This window comes from Schistocerca nitens, chromosome 6, assembly GCF_023898315.1.
Source record: "Schistocerca nitens isolate TAMUIC-IGC-003100 chromosome 6, iqSchNite1.1, whole genome shotgun sequence".
Lineage (NCBI taxonomy): Eukaryota > Metazoa > Arthropoda > Insecta > Orthoptera > Acrididae > Schistocerca > Schistocerca nitens.
Window position 1 is genome coordinate 739804207 of NC_064619.1, and position 24609 is coordinate 739828815.

Here is a 24609-nt window from a genome sequence, read left to right on the forward strand (position 1 = left end):
CCAGAAGAAACCAAACCTGAGGGTCGCTGGTTCAACTCTGGGATGGAGTGCTCTGCGTCACACCGTAGCCACTTGTTAATAACACAATGAGAGAATTCATAAGGAGAAGACTGTGTCACTGTCGCAGTGTCAATGAATGACTGATAGTGGAACCATTAATGTTTTACTCGCACCTCACCCACTGAGCCAAGGAAAGAACCCATTCCACCACCCACAAAGTGTCACTTTCCGTCTGCCATCCCAGGCACTGTAATGTCCTTTGCTGTAGCTCAATATCTAGTGTCACAAAACCCTGATCAAGTACACAATTGTTAGGGACTGATGACCTTAGCAGTTAAGTCCCATAAGATTTCACACACATTTGAACATTTTTGAACTACACAACTGTAAATGAAACATTACAAAGGAAAATGCAAGAGGAGAGGGGATATAAATGTGAAACATAGCAACAACAAACAGAGTATTAAAGAGAAGACAGCAGGAGAAGTGTAAGATAATATTTATATTTATGTTATTAGGATCATGCTGAAAGTTCCTATTATCACACTGCAAGGAGCACCGAGACCGCTTCCCCCTCCTCTCTCTCTCTCTCTCTCTCTCTCTCTCTCTCTCTCTCTCTCTCTCTCTGTGTGTGTGTGTGTGTGTGTGTGTGTGTGTGTGTGTGTGTGTGTGTGTGTGTGTGTGTGTGTCCGGGGGGGGGGGGGGGCTCATGTGTGCACTTGTGTGAGTGCACATTTATGTGTCTGTTCATCCATCCATATTGTTACATTATATTATAATTGGTGTTCCCCTTTCAGCAAAAGGCTGCAGAAAATCCATTTTTATGAGAAAAACAGAGAATATAAATGCTTTCACACTGTGCTACAGTCTATATGTACTGGAAACCTTGAGCTTTCAATTGTGTTGTGATCTACCGTTGACTCTTTGTTCTTATTTTTTCAGGTTTATAAGTGCATCCAGAAAGATTGTCTTCAGACCTTTTCAGACCTTGAATCTTTTTTGACACATACAAACAATGCACATGTTACTGGACTACAGTATCGCTGCCATGTATGTAATAAGAAGTTTGACAACTTGGAGTCATTGGGACTACACCAGTATTCCCATGGAACTCATGCAAAAAGTAGCAACAAATCTCTAACAAGGTAAAACAAGTGAATGCTTTATAGATATTTAAGTGTTGTCACATGAATTTTTGAAGAGTTTTTTTAATTAGTTGAATGAGAGAGCTATAATGCTAGGCATAGGTCCAAAGGTTGGTTATTTACAGTATACCCCAAAATAATGCTTTAACATAAAGCAAATAAAAATGGAAAGGTAGTATATGTTCAGAATGGCCACCTTCCAGTGCAATAAGTCATCAGCAATAACTGAGAACAGACAGGGTGTCTACGGCCCGGGAGATCCGGGAAAAACCCGGAAATTTTTTCATCCAGGAGAAAACCAGGAAACATCCGGGAATTTTATTGAATTCTGGGAATTTTTCATTGTTTTTGTTCTCAGTGAAATTTTTGTAATTTAGACTGGTAAGAACCAATTCTCTAACAAAGGATATTACTGTATCCTGCTACTGCAGCATAATACTGCAACAATAAAACATGAACAAGAGAAAAAACTAAAATAAAACTTACATTGCAAAGGAAATGCGCCATGGACAGCAACAAAACAGAATGCTCATACAAGCATCTGCCAACAGCAAAATGCGTCAAAGGCTTTAGGGAGACTATGCAATGCTTCGTAGCAACAAATTGCCTCCGATGAACATGACGTCACATTACATTTGTTTTAGCAGTTACGAGTGGGATCATGCGCATGCGCAGCTGAGTAATATCTTCTTCCAGTTCTGGCTACAGAAACATGGTTGTTGGCTGTGTAAGCAGTCGAAGGAAAAAAAAAAAGATAGGTGCTACTGGGAAAAATGTTACTGGCGTGCCCAAGCTGCGAGATTCATGCGTGCGCAGCAGCCCTGGATCTAGGAGTGGAGGGGGCAAATTCATATCCTTGAGGAAAAAACCTTGTTTCAAAAAGCACCTAGCATCGAGCGCACGTTGGTCTATCGATTATTTGTATGACTTTGAAATGTGTCCCTGTCAGTTTTTGAACATTGTTGAACACATTCTAAGTTGATTTCTGAATTAATCATAAGTTGATTTGTGAATGCATGCATAGTGTACATGATGTCTCTGCCAGTGGAATCCTCGTCACATCTAGAAATAAACTTTCCTGCAGACAAAAGGGGCTATACGAACTGAACAGAGATAGCCGAACGAAAGAAAGCCAACCACTGTCTGATTATGTGGTTGATTGGGTTTGCGAATGATGAGCATTGTTATGATTACCAGTGAAATCCATAGATTCAGACTACCACAGTGCTTATAAACGACTAACAGGAATAACAGGTAAGAAAGATTAAATATTATCTTCTCGGTGTATCCAGGAAAATGAAATTTTGACAGAATAATTTTGGCCAGATCGCTATACTAGCAAGGGCCAGTTATTCAGTCTCCGGCTAGCAGCCGCTGTAAGGTCTATTCTGGAAGTAGCACGGAAAACACGTTGTACGAACACGTAACAATGCCTAACCGGAGAATAATCGCAGGATAACTAAACTGGTGATTCTGGAAGAGTTTGTGAAGTTACCCAGCGAATAAGCTTTGACATTGGCAGGAACAGATGCTGAATTACGTGATGACAACACTGTTTGTTAGAACGACGAAGGAGAAGAAACTGTGACATCACTTGAATTATGGAAGAATATGACAGTTCCAAATTTATATAAAAATGTCGCACTACTTCTTTTCGATCTCATGCCTGAGAAACTGGAGCGTATGAATGAAGTGTAAAACTATTTCCTAACTTAAAGCTTTTTTCTTGTAGTAGGCCTAATAGGCATATGATGTAGGTACTTTGTGAATTATGTTCTGCCGTGTTATGAAGATGACCATTTCTGCCAAAACAGTCTCCTTTATTTGGCGGTGTGCTACAATTGCTGCAGTATTAGAACGGCCTATTTTGTTTTATCTGGCAAACAGTGACAAAATACAGGTAATCAGGTCGAGAAACAACACCAGTCTTGGGCCTATTTGTATTAACTGCTTTTTCAGTATTAGACAATGATATTTTGATTTTTCATGTAACAAAACATTTGACGAACTTTGATGAGGTAACAGATTCTTTCACAGATAGGAAAGCACGCCATGTAAAGCTTAGCAAGATTAGAGAGAAAAAAAATTCCAGGAGCTAAGGATTGAAGAAATGTGTACTGTCTTGCTTGTCTCTTGTCTTTACTGGTTTTATGTATCCTATACTTAATTTTATGTCACACAAAGGAGCAAGTTGTTAGCTAATAGGGAATAAAGAGTGCAAATTTTCTGTAAAGGTCAAACTGGCCCACTGAAGCAGGAGAGGCACCATAGGACATTCTAATTTGCACTGTCCTGAATATAGTTTGATGGCATCCAGTACAAAATATACACGTTTCAATTCAACAGACTGAAATACAGTGACGTGCGATAGAAGAATGCTGTGTGAAGAGGTGTGGCACTGCACTTTGGCACACTTAAGATCAAATAACGTGTCTTACAATTCCTCGGACACATATGTTTTATGTATCAGACTCTTCAGAAAGATGTGCGCTACAAAATGAACATATTTTATATTTTTGAAACAAACATGAGATAACAAAGTACTGGTACCCAAGGAAGTTTACATCCCAAAAAACACATTGAAAAGCTTAATATCAGGCCGATGCCTACTTCACTGGGAATCTGGGACTCATTTAAAAATCAGCTCTTTGATGACGAGCCATTTAGAAGAATTTAGAGCCCAGAAAATCACACATTTATGTCGTTATTAAAAAATTTACTGGCAAATTTGTGTGATATATCTTAAAATGTAATATGTGCAAAAGACCAACATTATATGTGAAATCATAGTTTCTCTTGCAGCGTATTGGCCTTAGAGACCAATATTATATGTGAAAGCTTTGTTTTTCTTGTAGCAACATTATATATATTAATTTAAACCATTAAATTTTTCCTGTTTGTGTGTTCACGCTACTTAACAGTGATTTTGCTGTTGGATGACTACACTATGTGTCCGAAGCTCTGAATATCCGCTGTCATCGGCTGGTGAGATCACGTAACATGAGCTATGACTGGCTTACAAATACGCATCACAATCTCGATTTCAATGCTTCGGAAAGTAACATGCGGTGTTTGGTGGAATTCGAATTTATACTTTCGTAATACGAAAATATGCAGCGTACATGTTACTGCACATCAAACATCTTTGCAAAAGGTATTTTTCCCCCCGAGTTTTGTTTTCTAAAGCGCCGGTAATTCTACGCTCGTCTATAAAACCATAACCATTCAAAGGATTGATAAGTTATACAGTGCCGAGAGAAAATATACTGCCAGTTAACAGGGAAAAACTATGTGTCCTCTCTGGGAGAAAGTGTATTTTTAACCGGGAGATCTGAGAGAAATCCGGGAATTTTTTTTCTTTGTCCACGTATACACCCTGACAGAGTGGTATGCCAATTGTATTGTTTCTGATGAAACAGCATGCAAGCTTGCTCAGTTTGCTTTCATAGGCCGTCCAGTTTTGTGGTTTTACAGCTTGTGCCGTGTTTTTGACAGAGTCCCAAAGATAGAAGTCTAAAGGTGTTAAATCTGGTGATCAACGTGGATATTCCACAGCACTTCCTCTTCATCCATCAATCTTGAAGGGAATGTACAACTGAGAAATTCGCACACATCAAGTTCACTGCACAGTATTTGTAGGTGAGAGTCACCTGTTACAGTCTGTTCAAAGAAGTATGGCCCTATTGACCCTTCAGATGACTGAGTATACCAGACTAAGACTCCTATGAGATTAACATACTTTTCCACAAAATTCAGTGAGCATTGATTTTGCTAAGCATATTCTCTTGAAAGCATTGCTTTACACATCTTTTTTTGGAATTATGTGCACGTGAATTGCCATGTCAACACTTTCCATTGTCTGTTCAGACTTGCCTCAGATTTTTGCAATTGTTAAGCACAAATGTTCCAAGTTCAACTCTCGAGTGTGGTCAAATCTCATTCACATTCTATTTGTGGTTGACAACACTGAAGCATCTACTTTCATTCTTTGATTGTAGAATTCCTACTATACCATTGGCTTCATTACATTACAACTTGCAAAATTTCCTTTCATGATTCTTAAACCAAGTATTAACAATGATTAGATTAATGCTCTTTACAGAATTTTACCTGGTGGCTTCCTTTTTCATTCCTTTCCCCCAGTCCCTGTTTACCCACTGTTCTTCCTGTCTTTTATGAGGCGCTATCAAAAACATGGTGAATGAGTATTTTTAGCAGCAATTGCTGATGCGAAAACCATTCAAAGCAAATTGGCTGATATCCTGATACATTGAGACAGGCAACATAACGTTAACACATTATAACTTTTCAGCCAGTTTTCATAGGAAGGTGTATTTACAAAGTCTTTCATCAGGGTGAATTTGTGGACAAGGAAAAAAAACCACGGATTTCACCAGTTAAAAATACACTTTCTCCCAGGTGAAAATACACTTTTTCCATGTTCCTCGCAACTGTAAAACTTGTCGATCCTTTCAATGGTTATGGTCTGATACGTGACATTGAATTTCCTGACACTTTAGAAAAGAAAACTCTGTGGAGAAAACACATTTTGGAAAGATCTTTGGCATGCAGCGACATGTATGCTGCATATTTTCGTATTACTGAAATATAAATTCGAATTTAATCAGACACCGCATGTTACTTTCTGAAACACTGAAATTGAGATGCACTGCGCTTTTGTAAGCCAGCTATAGCTCGTGTCACATGATCTCGCCAGCCGATGACAACGGATATTCGGAGCAAAGGACAGGTGATGTACTCAGCCAATGGCAACATCACCGTTACGTAGTGCGAACACACAAATAGGAAAAGTTAATGGATTAAATTAATATTCATAGTGTTGCTATAAGAAAAGCTAAGCCTTTCACTTATAATATTGGTCTCGAAGATTAATAAGCTGCAACAAAAGCTAAGCTTTCACATATAATGTTGATCTTTTTTGGACTTGTTACACTTCAACACATCACGCAAATGTGCCAGTAAAAATTGTAATGACAACATAAGTATCTGATCTTCTGGGCTCGAAATTCTTCTAAATGGCTCGTCCGTAAAGGGTTGATTTTTAAATGAGAGTCAAAAGCTCTGTGATTTAAGAAATTCATTGTACATTCTCGCCCATAGTTCATCTTGCGAAAAGGAAGTTTACTTTGAAAGTAATGCTTTTCAAACCACCATTCACAATATTTTCCCGCAGTCTGTTAGAAATAGGTTGTTTCAACAGTCGCCAGAGAGCGCCAGATAACAGGCGTCACTGCGCTTCCACAGCTACGATGTCATAGGAAGCCCGTATGTTCGTACGTGTAAAACATTAAAAGATCTTACATTTCATCATAAAAGAAACGAGACATCTGAGGAGATTCCAAGAGCATTGGAATTTATGCTTGTCAGTGTGGTTTTCGGGATGTAAATTTTCTTGGACTACTAGTACTGTATTATTTCATGTTTGATTCTTTATTATGGCATAATACCATATGTGCTAAAAGATGAAAATATGCACTTGAAATACAGAGAATAGTTGAAAGTAGCCAATAGTGTGGAATTAAATACTTTGCTTCAGATAATTTGACTGCTTCAGCACAAAAGATTAATAAAAGCCAAATTTATTTATGAAGCCGACAAAAATAACTTCACTGTTTTGCAAGGCAATTAATGCTTGACTGTCAGAAAGGTGGAAATAAAATAAGATCTGTAACTAATAACATATTGTAGCCTTCTGTAATTACGTGAATGTATTTTAATTCACTTGACAGCTCCTGGCCACAGAAATACGTTTTGTATTCATTTGACGTGAGAGCAGTAAATGAAGAGGAAACAGCAAAATCATCAAACGTAAACACAGTTCACATGGAGAATACCCACCCCTCCAGAACAACTCAGACTACTCTGTGCACCAGCCCTGGATCTACAGTATTTCCGAACTGGGTCAGTACTAGATAGTAGTGCCCCGCTCTCCCTCGAGCATTGCAGATGTAGGGCACATCTTTCTGAGAAGTCTGATATGTAAAACACATATGTTCGAGGGAATGTTGGTCTTAAGTGCACCAAAGTGCTGTGCAATGCCCCTTCACACAGCATTCTTCTATCACTCGTCACTGTATTTCACTCTGTGAAATTCAAATGCCTATATTTTGTAATTGATGCCATCAAACTATATTCAGAACAGTGGAAATTAAATGTCCTGTGGTGCTTCTCCTGCTCACCTCGCAATTAATACTGGATGGAACTATTTGTAACCGGGAGAACAAGAACTATTCAGAAAATTTGCACTCTTTATTGCCTGTTAGTTAATAAATTGCTATTTTGTGAGACATAAAATTAAATATAGGATACATAAAACCAGTGAAGACAAGAAACAAGCAAGACAGTATACATTTCATCAATCCTTAGGTCCTAGCTTTCTTTTTTCTCCAACCTTGCTACAGCTTTACATGGTGTGTGTTCCTTTCTGCAAAAGAATCTATTATCCCATCAAAGTTCATCAAAAGTTTTGCTACATGAAAAATTGAAATGTCGTTTTCTGATACTGAAGAAGCTGTTAATACAAATAGTACCCAATACTTGTGTGGTTTTTTTATCTGATTACGTCTATTTTGTCACTGCCTGCTAGATAAAACGAAACAGGCCTTTCTAATATTGCAGCAATTGTTGTTGTTGTTGTTGTTGTTGTAGTTGTGGTCTTCAGTCCTGAGACTGATTTGATGCAACTCTCCATGCTACTCTATCCTGTGCAAGCTTCTTCATCTCCCTGTACCTACTGCAACCTACATCCTTCTGAATCTGCTTAGTGTATTCATCTCTTGGTCTCCCTCTACGATTTTTACCCTCCACGCTGCCCTCCAATACTAAACTGGTGATCCCTTGATGCCTCAGAACATGTCCTACCAACCGATTCCTTCTTCTAGTCAAGTTGTGCCCCAAACTTCTCTTCTCCCCAATCCTATTCAATACTTCCTCATTAATTATGTGATCTACCCATCTAGTCTTCAGCATTCTTCTGTAGCACCACCTTTCGAAATTCTTCTATTCTCTTCTTGTCTAAACTATTTAACGTCCACGTTTCACTTCCATACATGCCTACACTCCATACAAATACTTTCAGAAACAACTTCCTGACACTTAAACCTATACTCGATGTTAACAAATTTCTCTTCTTCAGAAACGCTTTCCTTGCCATTGCCAGTCTACATTTTATATCCTCTCTACTTCGACCATCATCAGTTATTTTGCTCCACAAATAGCAAAACTCCTTTACTACTTTAAGTGTCTCATTTCCTAATCTAATTCCCTCAGCATCACCCGACTTAATTCAACTACATTCCATTATCCTCGTTTTGCTTTTGTTGATGTTCATCTTATATCCTCCTTTCAAGACACTATCCATTCCGTTCAACTGCTCTTCCAAGTCCTTTGTTGTCTCTGACAGAATTACAATGTCAACAGCGAACCTCAAAGTTTTTATTTCTTTTCCATGGATTTTAATACCTACTCCAAATTTTTCTTTTGTTTCCTTCACTGCTTGCTCAATATAGACATTGAATAACATCGGGGAGAGGCTACAACCCTGTCTCACTCCCTTCCGAACCACTGCTTCCCTTTCATGTACCTCGACTCTTATAACTGCCATCTGGTTTCTGTACAAACTGTAAATAACTTTTCGTTCCCTGTATTTTCCCCTGCCACCTTCAGAATTTGAAAGAGAGTATTCCTGTCAACATTGTCAAAAGCTTTCTCTAAGTCTACAAATGCTAGAAAAGTAGGTTTGCCTTTCCTTAATCTAGCTTTTAAGAAAAGTCGTAGGGTCAGTATTGCCTCACGTGTTCCGATATTTCTATGGAATCCAAACTGATCTTCCCCGAGGTCGGCTTCTACTAATTTTTCCATTCGTCTGTAAAGAATTCGCGTTAGTATTTTGCAGCTGTGACTTATTAAACTGATAGTTCAGTAATTTTCACATCTTTCAACACCTGCTTTCTTTGGAATTGGAATTATTATATTCTTCTTGAAGTCTGAGGGTATTTCGCCTGTCTCATACATCTTGCAGCAATTGTAACGCACACCAAATAAACGAAACTGTTTTGGCACAAATGCTCATTTTTATAACACGACAGGATATAATTCACGAAATACCAGTTTCGAATGTCTGTTAGGCCTAGTACAAGCAAAAAGCTTTATGTTAGGAAATAGTTTCACATTTCATTCATATGCTCCAGTTTCTCAAGCATGGGATCGAAAAGTAGTAGCATGAAATTTTTATATAAATTTGGAATTGACATATTCTTTCATAATGTCCCCATTTTTTCTCCTTCCTTTTTCAAACAAACAATCTTGTCATCAGTTATTTTGTAACTATTCATGCCAGTACCAAAACTTATTCTCTGGCTAAATTGACGAACTCTGTCATAATCACTGGTTTAGTTATCCCGTGTTTATTCTTCGGTTAGGGGTTATTATGAGTTCGTACAATGTGTTTTCTGCATTACTCCCAGAATTTACTAGTGTAGCGATCCGGTCAAAAATTTTCTGTCAAAATTTTATTTTGTTGTCTATATCGAGATGAAAATAGGAAATCTTTCTTACCTGTTATTCCTGTGAGTCATTTATTTCCACTTTGGTAGTCTGAATCTATGGATTCCGTTAGTAATCATAACAAAGCTGATCATTCTCGAACCCAATCAACCACATACACAAACAGTGATTGGCATTCACCTGTTTGGCGTTATTCCATTCAGCTCGTACAGCCCCGTCCCCTTTTGTCTGGATGAAAGTTTATTTTTAGATACGATGGGGATTCCTTTGGCAGAGGCAACAAGTACACTATGCACACATTAAAAATTAACTGATGATTCATTCAGAAATCAACTTAGAATGTATTCAAAAATGTTCAAAAAGCAACAAAGATGCGATTCAAAATCATATGAATAATTGATAGACCAACATGCACTGGATGCTAGATGCTTTGTGAAATAAGTTTGTTTTCTTCAAGAATATGAATTTGGCACAGAAAGGTTGAATACCCTTCCAAAATAAGCCTTCCAGTAATGCTTCCAGTCATGGATTCAACATTGGGATAGGTACATTGCTGCCCAAGGACAGTACATTGAAGGAGATTAATTCAAAATTCATGTAAGCTTATTACTTTGTTTCTAATAAAGTTACTCACCATATTTCTTGATCACACAAAATTTGTGGTAGCCTAACTTTTGAGTGGCAAATTCATACAACAAAGTCCATGAAACTTGTGGAAAAGGAAGCGAAAGCTCCGTTATTGTGAAGCGACTGTTTTCACGAATCATTTCATCAACTTTAGCAACAAGATCATCATTCAGAATGCTCAGGCATCCACTCTTCTCTTTATTATGAATGTTGGCCATTTTTAAACCGAATGCACCATAACTGGACGGAACACTCACTCATTACATTGTTTCCATACACTTTGCACAGTTCATGATAAATTTCTATAGGTTTTAGGTTTATTGCCAACAAAAACCTTATCACAGACTGCACCTCACAACTGACGAGATTTTTGATTGCAGCGCACATTTCAAATTCGAATATTGAAAAAACCAGATGTGCAGAGACATTCCTGCTGTCACGGATGGATGCCGACTAAGCTGCCAAGCATGCACATACCAAAATATATGCGATTGGCGTGCACCTAGCGGCGTCAGACGGAAATGTTCCCTAATTTCTGAATAGCCCTCGTATTTGCTCTTAAGCACGTAAGCGAAAAAATTTTTAGGAAAGACCTGAAGTTGTGCATAAAGTTTGTTGGAAGACGCTAAGTGCTGCTATTAAGAAATACTGGATGAATGTAAATAGGGTAATTTACAGCCTACTTTAAGCAACAACTAGATTTTCACACATCTCAGTTTTTACAATGTCGTATCTCCTGAATTATCTATCACACAGCAATGATATATGTAGATACTGTATGCAAATAGAGTCAGTAGAAAAGAAAATAAATTGAATCTTTATGTCTTATGCTAAAGTTTTACTGCGTGAACAGCGAAAATGTAGTAAGCAACAACTTCTTTCCTTTCCTCATTTTGTGAGTGGTGTCAGTGAGGAATAGTTGCACAAAGGTTTGAAATTGTGTGTGAAGTTTGTTGGAAATCACTAAGTGCTCTCATTCTCAAATACTGGAGTGAATAAAATCCATGTGTTTGTAAGCCATCAGTTACACTGTCTCATGATACACATTCAGTTTCTAACTGTAATACATGTCTTATTTTGTAAAAATTTTTAACCTAAGACTATATAGGATGACACAAAATGATGGGAAAGTTTTGGAACGGAGATTAATGGATGAGGACAATTACTTTACACGCATTTATTTATGTCAGTGTATAGTACAGAGTACACCATTATTGAATATGGCACAATTATTATTATTTCGTATTATCACATCCAATAGATTACCCCCCCCCCCCCCCCCCCTTTTAAGTGCACGCATTCCTGCAGCCTAATAGGAACATCATGTGTGCCCCAACTTAACATTTCAATAGGAATCCTGCAGATTTCCTCTCGTATTCTTCCTTTAAGTTCTTTGGTGGTAGCAGGTAGAGTATTGTGAACCAATCTGTTAAGGTGATAAGGTGGCCCCAAGGAAAAAATCACACGCTGTCAGGTCAGGCATTTGTAGGGGCCCTGCAGTGTCACTGTGGCTTGAAATGATACTGTTACCAAACAATTGTTGTACAGCTCCCATCGATATCTGTGCTGAACATGCTGTTGCTCCATCAAGTTGAAGTCAGCTGTTGGCAGAAAAATGGGGCAGTTCAAGTGCAACAAAAGTTTTCATCGTGGTTCAAAAATGGTTAAAATGGCTCTGAGCACTATGGGACTCAACTTCTGAGGTCATTAGTCCCCTAGAACTTAGAACTAGTTAAACCTAACTAACCTAAGGACATCACAAACATCCATGCCCGAGGCAGGATTTGAACCTGCGACCGTAGCGGTCTTGCGGTTCCAGACTGCAGCGCCTTTAACCGCACGGCCACTTCGGCCGGCTTTCATCGTGGCAACACATTGGACAGATGAAGTAGTGGTTAGGCACCCATCATCATATTCAAACAAGTAGGGGCCTATAAAGTCACTCGATGACATAGCACACCATACAGTAACGTTGCTGCTGAGCAATGGATGCCCGTATAGCTGTTGTGGATTTTGCTTAGACCAGTAGCAAAAGTTCTCTCTATTGACAAAGCCCCAAAGGTGGAAGTGAGCTTCATTCGACACACACAGGTTGTTAATGAATTGTTGTCATTATGCACTTTGGCCAACCATGTTTGAAAACTGTTTTCCTCTAAAAGTTACTCAAATTAAACAGAAGTCTATAATAAAACCATGGATTACACAGGGAATAAAGATTTCCTGCAAGACAAAAAGGAAAATGTATCTGTCAACCAAGAATAGCTCCAATGCTGATGATTTAGCTAAATACAAGGAATACTGTAAAATATTAAAAAAAGTAATTCAGACATCTAAACAAATGCACTACAAGAAGAAGATAGCAATGTCAGGGAACAAAATAAAAACAATATGGGATATAGTGAAAGAGGAGACTGGTAGAACCAGAAAGGAACAGGAGCAAATGGCATTAAGGGTAGATGACACATTAGTAACCGATGGGCATAGTGTGGCAAATCTATTTAACAAGTACTTTATATCCGTTACTGATAGAATGGGATTGTCAGGATCAGTAAATAATGCCCTTGAATATCTGAAACTAGCATTTACAAATAGCTTCAGGTACATGAATATGTCACTCACTTCACCAAAAGAAATAACTTCCATAATAAAATCTTTCAAAACAAAGCGTTCTAGTGGCTACGATGAAATATCAACAAAGTTAATTAAGGCATGTTCTTTTGAGTTTAGTACAATTTTAAGTTACTTGTGTAACCAGTCAATTATAACTGGGACATTTCCAGAAAGGGGTAAAGAGATACCATCAAACTAAAGACCGATTTCACTTTTGCCAGCATTCTCAAAAATTTTAGAAAAAGTAATGTACAGGCAGCTTCTCAACCATCTGACCACAAATAACATATTATCCAGAACACGGTTTGGATTTCTGAAGGGTTCTGGTATCGAGAAGGCTATTTACATCTACATGGAAAATGAACTTAATTTATTAAATAGCAAATTACAAGCAGCAGGTATTTTCTGTGATTTGTCCAAGGCATTTGAGTGTGTGAACCACAATATCCTTTTAAATAAATTAGAATTCTATGGTGTCACGGGCAGTGCTGCAAAATGGTTCAAGTCATACCTCGCTAACAGGAAACAAAGAGTGTCAGTGCAAGGGACTAGTGAATTAAGTCATCAGTCATCATCAGAACGGGAAGAAATTACATGTGGTGTCCCACAAGGATCCATCTTAGAGCCATTGATTTTTCTTGTGTACATTAATGATCTCTTATCAGTTACACTGACAGAAGCAGAGTTCGTTTTGTTTGCAGATGACACAAGTATAGCAATAAATAGTATGTTGAGTGTAGTTCTAGAAAGATCTGCTAATGGTATTTTCGTCGATATTAATAAATGGTTTAAAGCCAACTCACTGACATTAAACTTTGAAAAGACTCACTATATGCAATGCAGAACCTGTAAGAGGTTTCCACCCAGCATATGCATAAAGTATGAAGAAGAGCAGATAGAAGAGGTTGACAGTCTTAAATTCCTGGGATTACAACTCGATAATAAATTCAGTTGGGAGGAGCACGCCACAGGACTGCAGAAACACCTTAACAAATCTGTATTTGCAATTCAAGTGTTAGCAGACATAGGCGACATAAAAATTAAAAAGCTTGCATACTTTGCCTACTTTCATTCCATAATGTCATATGGCATAATATTTTGGGGTAACTCTTCAAGTCAAACAAACGTTTCCAGAGTCCAAAAGTGTGTAATACGTATTATTTGTGGAGTAAATTCACAGACGTCCTGTAGAAACCTCTTAAAAGAACTGCATATACTAACTACTGCCTCTCAGTATATTTACTCCTTAATGAAATTTGTCCTAAATAATATATCTCTTTTTCCAACAAACAGCTCAGTTCATACATACAATACCAGGAACATAAATGATCTGCACAAGGACTTAAAAGCACTTACTTTAGTTCAAAAAGGGGTTCACTACTCAGGAACACTTGTCGTCAATAATTTGCCAGCAAACATTAAAAGGAGACTGAAAGACTTACTAGTGGCCAACTCCCTCTACTCCATTGACGAATATTTTAATAGAAACAAATGATGTATTTTATATTGTCATACTATTAGTATTGTTATTTCAGCTTTAAAAAAGAAAAAAAAAATGACATGTTCCACATCCATGAGGATCTCCTCAGCATGGATCTATGGAACGAAAAACTCATCTAATCTAATCTTCTTTTAGTCAAGTTGTGCCATACATTTTTTTCTGCCACCTCATCATCACCTCATTGGTGATTCACTCTATCCATATAATCTTCAGCACTTTTCTTTACTTCATTCTCTTCTTGTGTGAACTGTTTACTGTTCACATTTCACACCCATACAGGGCTACACTACAGAAAAACACCCACAGAAGCTTTCCTAACATTTCAATTTATTATCAATGTTTTTGTTGCTGGCCAAATGTGAAAACTTATCTACTACTTTTAATGCCTGGTTCCCTATTCTAATTGCGTCTGCATCATCTGATTTAACTCAACTACACTCCATTACCCTTGTTTTTACTTTTGTCAATATTTGTCTTATAACATCTTTTCAGGACACTATCTGTTCTGTTTCACATGCTCTTCCAAGTGCTTAGCCATCCCAGAACTTTAACTACTTTCCCAATTTCTTCTCTGTTTCCTTTGCCACTTGCTCATTGTATGAGTTCAATAACATCAGGGATAGGCAACAAACTTGTTTAACTCCCTTCTCAAATACTGCTTCCCTTCCATGCACCTCAACTCTTACAACTGCAGTCTGGATTTTGTGCAAGTTGTAAATAACCTTTTGCTCTTTGTATTTTTACGTGCGTTCAGCATATTGTCTACGCATCAGCAGAGCATTAGGGTGAAGTTTCTGGACTATCTGAAGCTTCTATGGATGGAACTTTATATCAACGTTCAGAATTGGTTGAACATTTAACGGTTGCAGCTGTAGAGACTGTGTGATGTCAAGCAGAGCATTGGGGCTTCTTACAAAAGCAGTTCACACAGCCTCAATATTGTCTCCTGTATGAGTGGTTTCGGGTTTTGCTGCAGATTGTTTCTTCAGTGCAGAAATCGTTGCTTCAAAATTGCGGACCCGGGTGTTGATTGCATATGCTGATGGAGCACGACCATGCCATCCAATGTTGAAGTGAGACCACACATCTCGATGCATGCCTTTCACGCTTCCATTCTTGTAAAAGGCATTTACTGCAAAGGCATGATGCACACCATTCCATTTCTTCATGTTTACTGTTTACTAAATGGCAAGACAGTGCGAGCAGCATTCTGCATTGCAGCATTGCCACAACACGTTCCAAAATTTCCCATTCTTTAGAGTCACCCTGTAACTTTTAATGAGTGGATTATGATAGAATTTTAAATTAAATCGATAATTATGTGAAATGCTGAAAATCAAATTTTTGTTGCCCATGGAAGCTGGTAGAAAACAGTAACTGGTCCCGGGTTTCATGATAGTCATTTAGTAATATAGATTAGCAGTAAAAATTGACAAAATGAAAAGTTTTTAGACAAAAGCAGTTTGAAACTGTAATGTCGAGTTGGAACTTACAACCATAGTTTACCTACATATTGATTTTATAAACGGCTGAATTTTGAAGTTTGTTATAAATTAAGTGTATTGCCTACTTAAGCAAGTTAATAAAATATCTGGAAATGATGATATTTGGGAAAATTGAAAAAATAAATCCAGTAGAATATCTGTTCTAGTTAAAGCCAATAAATCTGTAAGTAATTTAATTTTTGAGACAGCTGCAGATGACAGAAAAAGGCAGAAATACCAGGGGAAATTTTCTGAATTTTCTTTTCAATCAAAAGCTGTTGCACATAAAAGAAAGAAGTCATTTATCAAAGACTTCTATTTGAAAGCAGAACTGGGAGAAGTGTGCAGTGTATTGTGCATAGACAGAGGGATGAAAGGCGAAATGACAATTAAAATAGTTGTTATTTATCAATCATAGGAAATCTTGTGTTCAAAATGACCAACAATGTAGAATGTGAAGGGAATGATGATAGTGCTGAAATGGCATTGACAATGAAAAGTTTGCTGGATGATTGATTGACAAATATTCACCATTTTGTGATGCTGAGGGCACTCTTAATTCAGTTAGTCGCAGTGAATATTTTTTTATGTTTTGAAACTAGTTGCAAATTCTTGTTTTTGCACTTGAATGCCAGACTAAGCTTTTTATTCAAGCAATAAGGCCCTTGCATCATGGGATTGACCAAAAAGAGATTTGCAAGAAGAATTTGATGTAAAGACAAGTGCTGCAGAAATTGACAACCTGCTTTCTCAAAAAAGAAAGATTCTCTGAGTATTTTCTAATGATGAAATAGATTGCTAGCTGTGTGATACTGATGGCAGTATGTGTGCTTACGGTAATTCAAATTGCATGGCTTGGTAGATTACTTCTTCTTCTTTTGCTGCTGGTGCTGCTCAAAGCTAATTTGCCAACTGAAAAAGATTTTTAAATGGGCTTTTAAATTAACTGCAATCAACATTGTGGGGGGAGATTATCACATTTACGTGTTTGTTAAAAATGTTACTCACGATTATTATAAGCTTACCATTAATATTCAAAAGATTCATTCAGTACACTAGTAAACTTATATAAAAGTGGCAGTAAAGTTTTGTCTACCACAGTGACAGTGCCACGCAATGGGCACAAAGTCACTTGAAATATTCAAATAACTTGCAGGGATGCAGCCAGGTGACATCGTCGACAGCTGCCAATATTTCAACAGCAGCACACCTTGCCATTTTCAAAGAAAAACTGCAACAAGTAAGCACTGTGCAAGCAAGTTTAAAACCTCGGCTTTCACAGAACTCTCTCTCTCTCTCTCTCTCTCTCTCTCTCTCTCTATATATATATATATATATATATATATATATATATATATATATATATATAATAGAGGGAAATATTCCACGTAGGAAAAATATCTAAAAACAAAGATGATGTGACTTACCAAATGAAAGTGCTGGCAGGTCGACAGACACACAAACGAACACAAACATACACACAAAATTCAAGCTTTCGCAACAAACTGTTGCCTCATCAGGAAAGAGGGAAGGAGAGGGAAAGACGAAAGGATGTGGGTTTTAAGGGAGAGGGTAAGGAGTCATTCCAATCCCGGGAGCGGAAAGACTTACCTTAGGGGGAAAAAAGGACGGGTATACACTCGCGCACACACACACACATATCCATCCACACATATACAGACACAAGCAGACATATTTAAAGACAAAGAGTTTGGGCAGAGATGTCAGTCGAGGCAGAAGTGCAGAGGCAAAGATGTTGTTGAATGACAGGTGAGGTATGAATGGCGGCAACTTGAAATTAGCGGAGATTGAGGCCCGGTGGATAACGAGAAGAGAGGATATATTGAAGAGCAAGTTCCCATCTCCGGAGTTCGGATAGGTTGGTGTTAGTGGGAAGTATCCAGATAACCCGGACGGTGTAACACTGCGCCAAGATGTGCTGGCCGTGCACCAAGGCATGTTTAGCCACAGGGTGATCCTCATTACCAACAAACACTGTCTGCCTGTGTCCATTCATGCGAATGGACAGTTTGTTGCTGGTCATTCCCACATAGAATGCATCACAGTGTAGGCAGGTCAGTTGGTAGATCACGTGGGTGCTTTCACACGTGTGAGGTGTACACGATCAAAGGCAGAACCACGTGTGAAAGCACCCACGTGATCTACCAACTGACCTGCCTACACTGTGATGCATTCTATGTGGGAATGACCAGCAACAAACTGTCCATTCGCATGAATGGACACAGGCAGACAGTGTTTGTTGGTAATGAGGATCACCCTGTGGCTAAACATGCCTTGGTGCACGGCCAGCACATCTTGGCGCAGTGTTACACCGTCCGGGTTATCTGGATACTTCCCACTAACACCAACCTATCCGAACTCCGGAGATGGGAACTTGCTCTTCAATATATCCTCTCTTCTCGTTATCCACCGGGCCTCAATCTCCGCTAATTTCAAGTTTCCGCCATTCATACCTCACCTGTCATTCAACAACATCTTTGCCTCTGCACTTCTGCCTCGACTGACATCTCTGCCCAAACTCTTCGTCTTTAAATATGTCTGCTTGTGTCTGTATATGTGTGGATGGATATGTGTGTGTGTGCGAGTGTATACCCGTCCTTTTTTCCCCCTAAGGTAAGTCTTTCCGCTCCCAGGATTGGAATGACTCCTTACCCTCTCCCTTAAAACCCACATCCTTTCGTCTTTCCCTCTCCTTCTCTCTTTCCTGATGAGGCAACAGTTTGTTGCGAAAGCTTGAATTTTGTGTGTATGTTTGTGTTCGTTTGTGTGTCTGTCGACCTGCCAGCACTTTCATTTGGTAAGTTACATCATCTTTGTATATATATATATATATATATATATATATATATATATATATATATATGATGTGACTTACCAAACGAAAGTGCTGGCACGTCGATAGACACACAAACATACACACAAAATTCAAGCTTTCGCAACAAACTGTTGCCTCATCAGGAAAGAGAGAAGGAGAGGGAAAGACGAAAGGATGTGGGTTTTAAGGGAGAGGGTAAGGAGTCATTCCAATCCTGGGAGCGGAAAGACTTACCTTAGGGGGAAAAAAGGACGGGTATACACTCGCACACACACACATATCCATCCACACATATACAGACACAAGCAGACATATTTAAAGACAAAGAGTTTGGGCCCGTCTGCTTGTGTCTGTATATGTGTGGATGGATATGTGTGTGTGTGCGAGTGTATACCCGTCCTTTTTTCCCCCTAAGGTAAGTCTTTCCGCTCCCGGGAGTGGAATGACTCCTTACCCTCTCCCTTAAAACCCACATCCTGTCGTCTTTCCCTCTCCTTCCCTCTTTCCTGATGAGGCAACATTTTGTTGCGAAAGCTTGAATTTTGTGTGTATGTTTGTGTTTGTTTGTGTGTCTATCGACATGCCAGCGCTTTCGTTTGGTAAGTCACATCATATTTGTTTTTAGATATATTTTTCCCACGTGGAATGTTTCCCTCTATTAATAGAGGGACGGGTAGACACACATATCCCGCCCAACAATGCCACTCGCTCATTTCATTTCTCGTGAACATCCTTTATCAGAACAGCACAAAAATACAACCCCTATATTAAACCATGACCTTTTCTCCTTACTTTACAGATTTGTCCCTAATGTATTTTAGCATTTGAGGCATATTCTGTTAATTCTTCAGAAAGCAACGTTTCGTTGCCCACTTGAACACTTGTTTCTTATTTTGTCTCTAGAAACAGAGAACAAGGGTTTAACTGTGGTAAGATTAGATGTATGAGACAGGCGAAATACCCACAGACTTCAAGAAGAATATAATAATTCCAATACCAAAGAAAGCAGGTGTTGACAGATGTGAAAATTACCGAACTATCAGTTTAATAAGTCACAGCTGCAAAATACTAACGCGAATTCTGTACAGATGAATGGAAAAACTGGTAGAAGCGGACCTCGGGGAAGATCAGTTTGGATTCCGTAGAAATGTTGGAACACGTGAGGCAATACTAACCTTACGACTTATCTTAGAAGAAAGATTAAGAAACGGCAAACCTATGTTTCTAGCATTTGTAGACTTAGAGAAAGCTTTTGACAACGTTAACTGGAATACTCTCTTTCAATTTCTGAAGGTGGCAGGGGTAAAATACAGGGAGCGAAAGGCTATTTACAATTTGTACAGAAACCAGATGGCAGTTATAAGAGTCGAGGTACATGAAAGGGAAGCAGTGGTTGGGAAAGGAGTGAGACAGGGTTGTAGCCTCTCCCCGATGTTATTCAATCTGTATATTGAGCAAGCAGTAAAGGAAACAAAAGAAAAATTCGGAGTAGGTATTAAAATTCATGGAGAAGAAGTAAAAACTTTGAGGTTCGCCGATGACATTGTAATTCTGTCAGAGACAGCAAAGGACTTGGAAGAGCAGTTGAACGGAATGGACAGTGTCTTGAAAGGAGGATATAAGATGAACATCAACAAAAGCAAAACGAGGATAATGGAATGTAGTCAAATTAAATCGGGTGATGCTGAAGGGATTAGATTAGGAAATGAGACACTTAAAGTAGTAAAGGAGTTTTGCTACTTAGGGAGTAAAATAACTGATGATGGTCGAAGTAGAGAGGATATAAAATGTCGACTGGCAATGGCAAGGAAATCGTTTCTGAAGAAGAGAAATTTGTTAACATCGAGTATAGATTTAAGTGTCAGGAAGTCGTTTCTGAAAGTATTTGTATGGAGTGTAGCCATGTATGGAAGTGAAACATGGAAGATAACCAGTTTGTACAAGAAGAGAATAGAAGCTTTCGAAATGTGGTGCTACAGAAGAATGCTGAAGATAAGGTGGGTAGATCACGTAACTAATGAGGAGGTATTGAATAGGATTGGGGAGAAGAGAGTTTGTGGCACAACTTGACGAGAAGAAGGGACCAGTTGGTAGGACATGTTCTGAGGCATCAAGGGATCACAAATTTAGCATTGGAGGGCAGCGTGGAGGGTAAAAATCGTAGAGGGAGACCAAGAGATCAATACACTAAGCAGATTCAGAAGGATGTAGGTTGCAGTAGGTACTGGGAGATGAAGCAGCTTGCACAGGATAGAGTAGCATGGAGAGCTGCATCAAACCAGTCTCAGGACTGAAGACCACAACAACAACAACAAGATTAGTATACATTGTCTTACAGAGGGGTAAATAAACATCATGTTCCAGTAGAATCATTAACAAAATACACTGTCCACTTGGCAGTTCTTTTAGAGAAAATGTTCAGTCCATACACTTTACACTTCACTGTCTTCATGTACCTGTTTCTTAAAGTTTCTTGAAATAAATTTGTCTTTACAGAAAATGTTCATAAACGTTTAGTAAATATACAAAAGTACAATATTACAGACATAAGTTATTACTGAGTTTGTTATCTCTCTTTTTATTTTTTGTCCTTTTTACTAATTTTTTTTTTTGTCTGTAACTACGAAATGCAGGGCATGTCTGATTGACACTTCACAACACTTTCTCAATTTGGCACGCACTCTGTTGAGGAGGAGGCGGGCCCATCGGCTCGCACAGTGATTTCTGGTAGCGGTTCCAGGAAACCTGCTGCCCAGCTGGACGCACATCATAGCTGTAGCACTAGCAAACGGCTCTGGCGGCTGGCCACACCCCCACTCCCGTTTGCACCATATAAGTGACGACCAGCTGTGGCCATTGATACAAGAAAATCAAAGGAAAGCAGTATCAGCTCTAGAAAAAGCAGATCAGTATCACAGAGCTGTGCTAGGGTAAAATGTGATTAGTGCAACACAGTTAACTTTCACTGTTGACTTTCGTATATATTGTTCTTGCAATCCACGTCTATCTTTAGGGAACTTTACATGAGTCGAGTTCATGTCTGCTGAGTTCATCAACAAACAGTACTCATTTACGCTTTTAAGTGTTCACCACAGGCATTTCGAGACCATCTCTGCAGAGTCTGTCTTAGAGTTGTTACATAAAAAAAGTTCTCGCTCAGTGTATGAATGCAAAGTTTCTATGTGGCAACAACTAATCATGGTTTCACATGGAGTTTGTTTATTGATGAGGTAGTTTTTTACTTGTCCATTACCTCGCCAGTGCTATATTACGTTTTATAAATTCACTTTTGCTATTTGGGAAGTGAAATAACCGATGATAGTTGAAGTAGAGAGGATAGACAAGAAGAGAATAGAAGCATTCAAAATATGATGCTACAGCAGAATGCTGATTAGTTGTGTAGCTCGCATAACTAATGAGGAGGTACTGAATAGAGTTGGGGAGAAGAGGAATTTGCGCCACAATTTCACTAGAAGAAGGGATCGGTTGGTAGGACATGTTCTGAGGCATCAAGGGATCACCAATTTAGTATTGGAGGGAAGCATGGAGGGTAAAAATTATAGAGGGAGACAAAGAGATGAATACCCTAAGCAAATTCAGAAGGATGTAGGTTGCAGTAGGTACTTGGAGATGAAGAAGCTTGCCCAGGATAGAGTAAGGTGGAGAGCTGCATCAAACCAATCTCTGAACTGAAGACCACAACAACAACAAGTTCATGAAGTTACTTTTGTGTGTAGATACATTATGTGATCAAAAGTATCCGGACAGCCCCAAAAACATACATTTTTCATATTATGTACATTGTGCTGCTACCTACTGCCAGGTACTCCATATCAGCGACCTCAGTAGTCATTAGACATCGTGAGAGAGCAGAATGGGGCACGCCATGGAACTCACGGACTTCGAATGTGGTCAGGTCATTGGGCATCACTTGTGTCATACGTCTGTTCATGAGATTTCCAGACTCCTAGGTCCACTGTTTCTGATGTGATAGTGAAGCAGAAGCATGAAGGGACATGTACAGCTCTAAAGCATATTGGCCAACCTTGTCTGTTGACTGACTAAGACAGTTGAAGAGGGTCGTAATGTGTCATAGACAGACATCTATCCAGACCATCACACAGGAATTCCAAATTGCATCAGGATCCACTGCAAGTACTATGACAGTTGGGCGGGAGGTGAGAAAACTTGGATTTCATGGCTGAGCGTCTGCTCATAAGCCACACATCATGCCCGTAAATGCCAAACAACGCCTCACTTGGTGTAAGGAGCATAAACGTTGGATTATTGAACAGTGGAAAAATGTAGCGTGGAGTGACGAATCACGGTGCACAATGTGGTGATCCAAAGGTAGGCAAATGCCCGGTGAACGTAGTCTGCCAGTGTAAGTAGTGCCAACAGTTTCTTGTTTTGTGTTGCACTATCACAGCACAGGCCTACATTGGTGTTTTAAGCACCTTCTTACTTCCCACTGCTGAAGAACAATTCGGGGATAGTGATTGCATCTTTCAACATAATCAAGCACTTGTTCATAATGCACAGCCTGTGGCGGAGTCGTTACACAACAACAACAACAACAACAACAACAACAACATCACTGTAATGGACTGGCCTGCACAGAGTCCTGGCCTGAATCCTATAGAACACCTTTGGGATGTTTTGAAATGCCGACTTTGTGCCAGGCCTCACTGATCGACATCAATACCTCTCCTCACTGCAGCACTCCGTAAAGAATGGGCTGCCATTCACTAAGAAACCTTCTAGCACCTGATTGAATGTACTCCTGTGGAAGCTGTCATCAAGGCTAAGGGTGGGCCAACACCATATTGAATTCCAGCATTACCAATTGAGGGCACCACAAACTTGTAAGTCATTTTCAGCCAGGTGTCCTGGCATGCAGTTCACATCAGTGAGTTTGACATATAAAATGTTCACTTCATGTAACGCTTATTTACTTTATACATTTTGGATTCACTATGTCACTCGCTCGAGTATCCTATTGCAACCATTGTCCTCGAGTTCACGTTGCAATCTTTACTTATAAAAACTCTCGCAAATAAATGAGTCCCTTTTTCTTACCCACACAAGTTTGTCTGTTCCCTGGATGACATTTGCTTCTTGTACAAATGTTTTTTCATTTATCGTTCTTACAAGTGGCGTAATCTACATGAATAATCTGTCGTTCATGTGTTTTTGTTATGTTAGCCGTGTTTGTTACAGTGCATTGCTCGTGGTCCGATGTTCACAAAATTCTTTATTGCCCTCTTATTATGTTCTACAGATTCAGTACCATTACCTAGGTTATCGTCATATCACCATATACGCATGAAATAATCCTATTCTAGAATTAGCAAAGAGCAAAGCATAAACAAAATTAACATATGCCTCCAAAATCACATGTGGCAAAAATCCAAACTCCTGCTCCACGTAAACTCACATAACTCATGGTCTCACATCACTTAACATATAATGGATCATGCTGATTACATTGTGCCAGTATACCTTTGCATATAAATTCTCTAATTCAGAATCGAATTCATATCTCACATGAAATACACTCCTGGAAATTGAAATAAGAACACCGTGAATTCATTGTCCCAGGAAGGGGAAACTTTATTGACACATTCCTGGGGTCAGATACATCACATGATCACACTGACAGAACTACAGGCACATAGACACAGGCAACAGAGCATGCACAATGTCGGCACTAGTACAGTGTATATCCACCTTTCGCAGCAATGCAGGCTGCTATTCTCCCATGGAGACGATCGTAGAGATGCTGGATGTAGTCCTGTGGAACGGCTTGCCATGCCATTTCCACCTGGCGCCTCAGTTGGACCAGCGTTCGTGCTGGACGTGCAGACCGCGTGAGACGAC

General features: G+C 39.0%; 1 protein-coding gene across 2 annotated transcripts in view; it reads left to right on the forward strand.

Annotated features, from left to right (window-relative positions):
* Positions 1-24609, forward strand: part of LOC126262865 (zinc finger protein 184-like) — a 367123-nt gene that overhangs the window by 267376 nt on the left and 75138 nt on the right. For both annotated transcript variants that reach the window (XM_049959732.1, XM_049959733.1), the window contains one exon: positions 943-1145. In XM_049959732.1, the coding sequence (XP_049815689.1) occupies positions 943-1145 (203 nt within the window). The remainder of the gene's footprint in view (positions 1-942; positions 1146-24609) is intronic.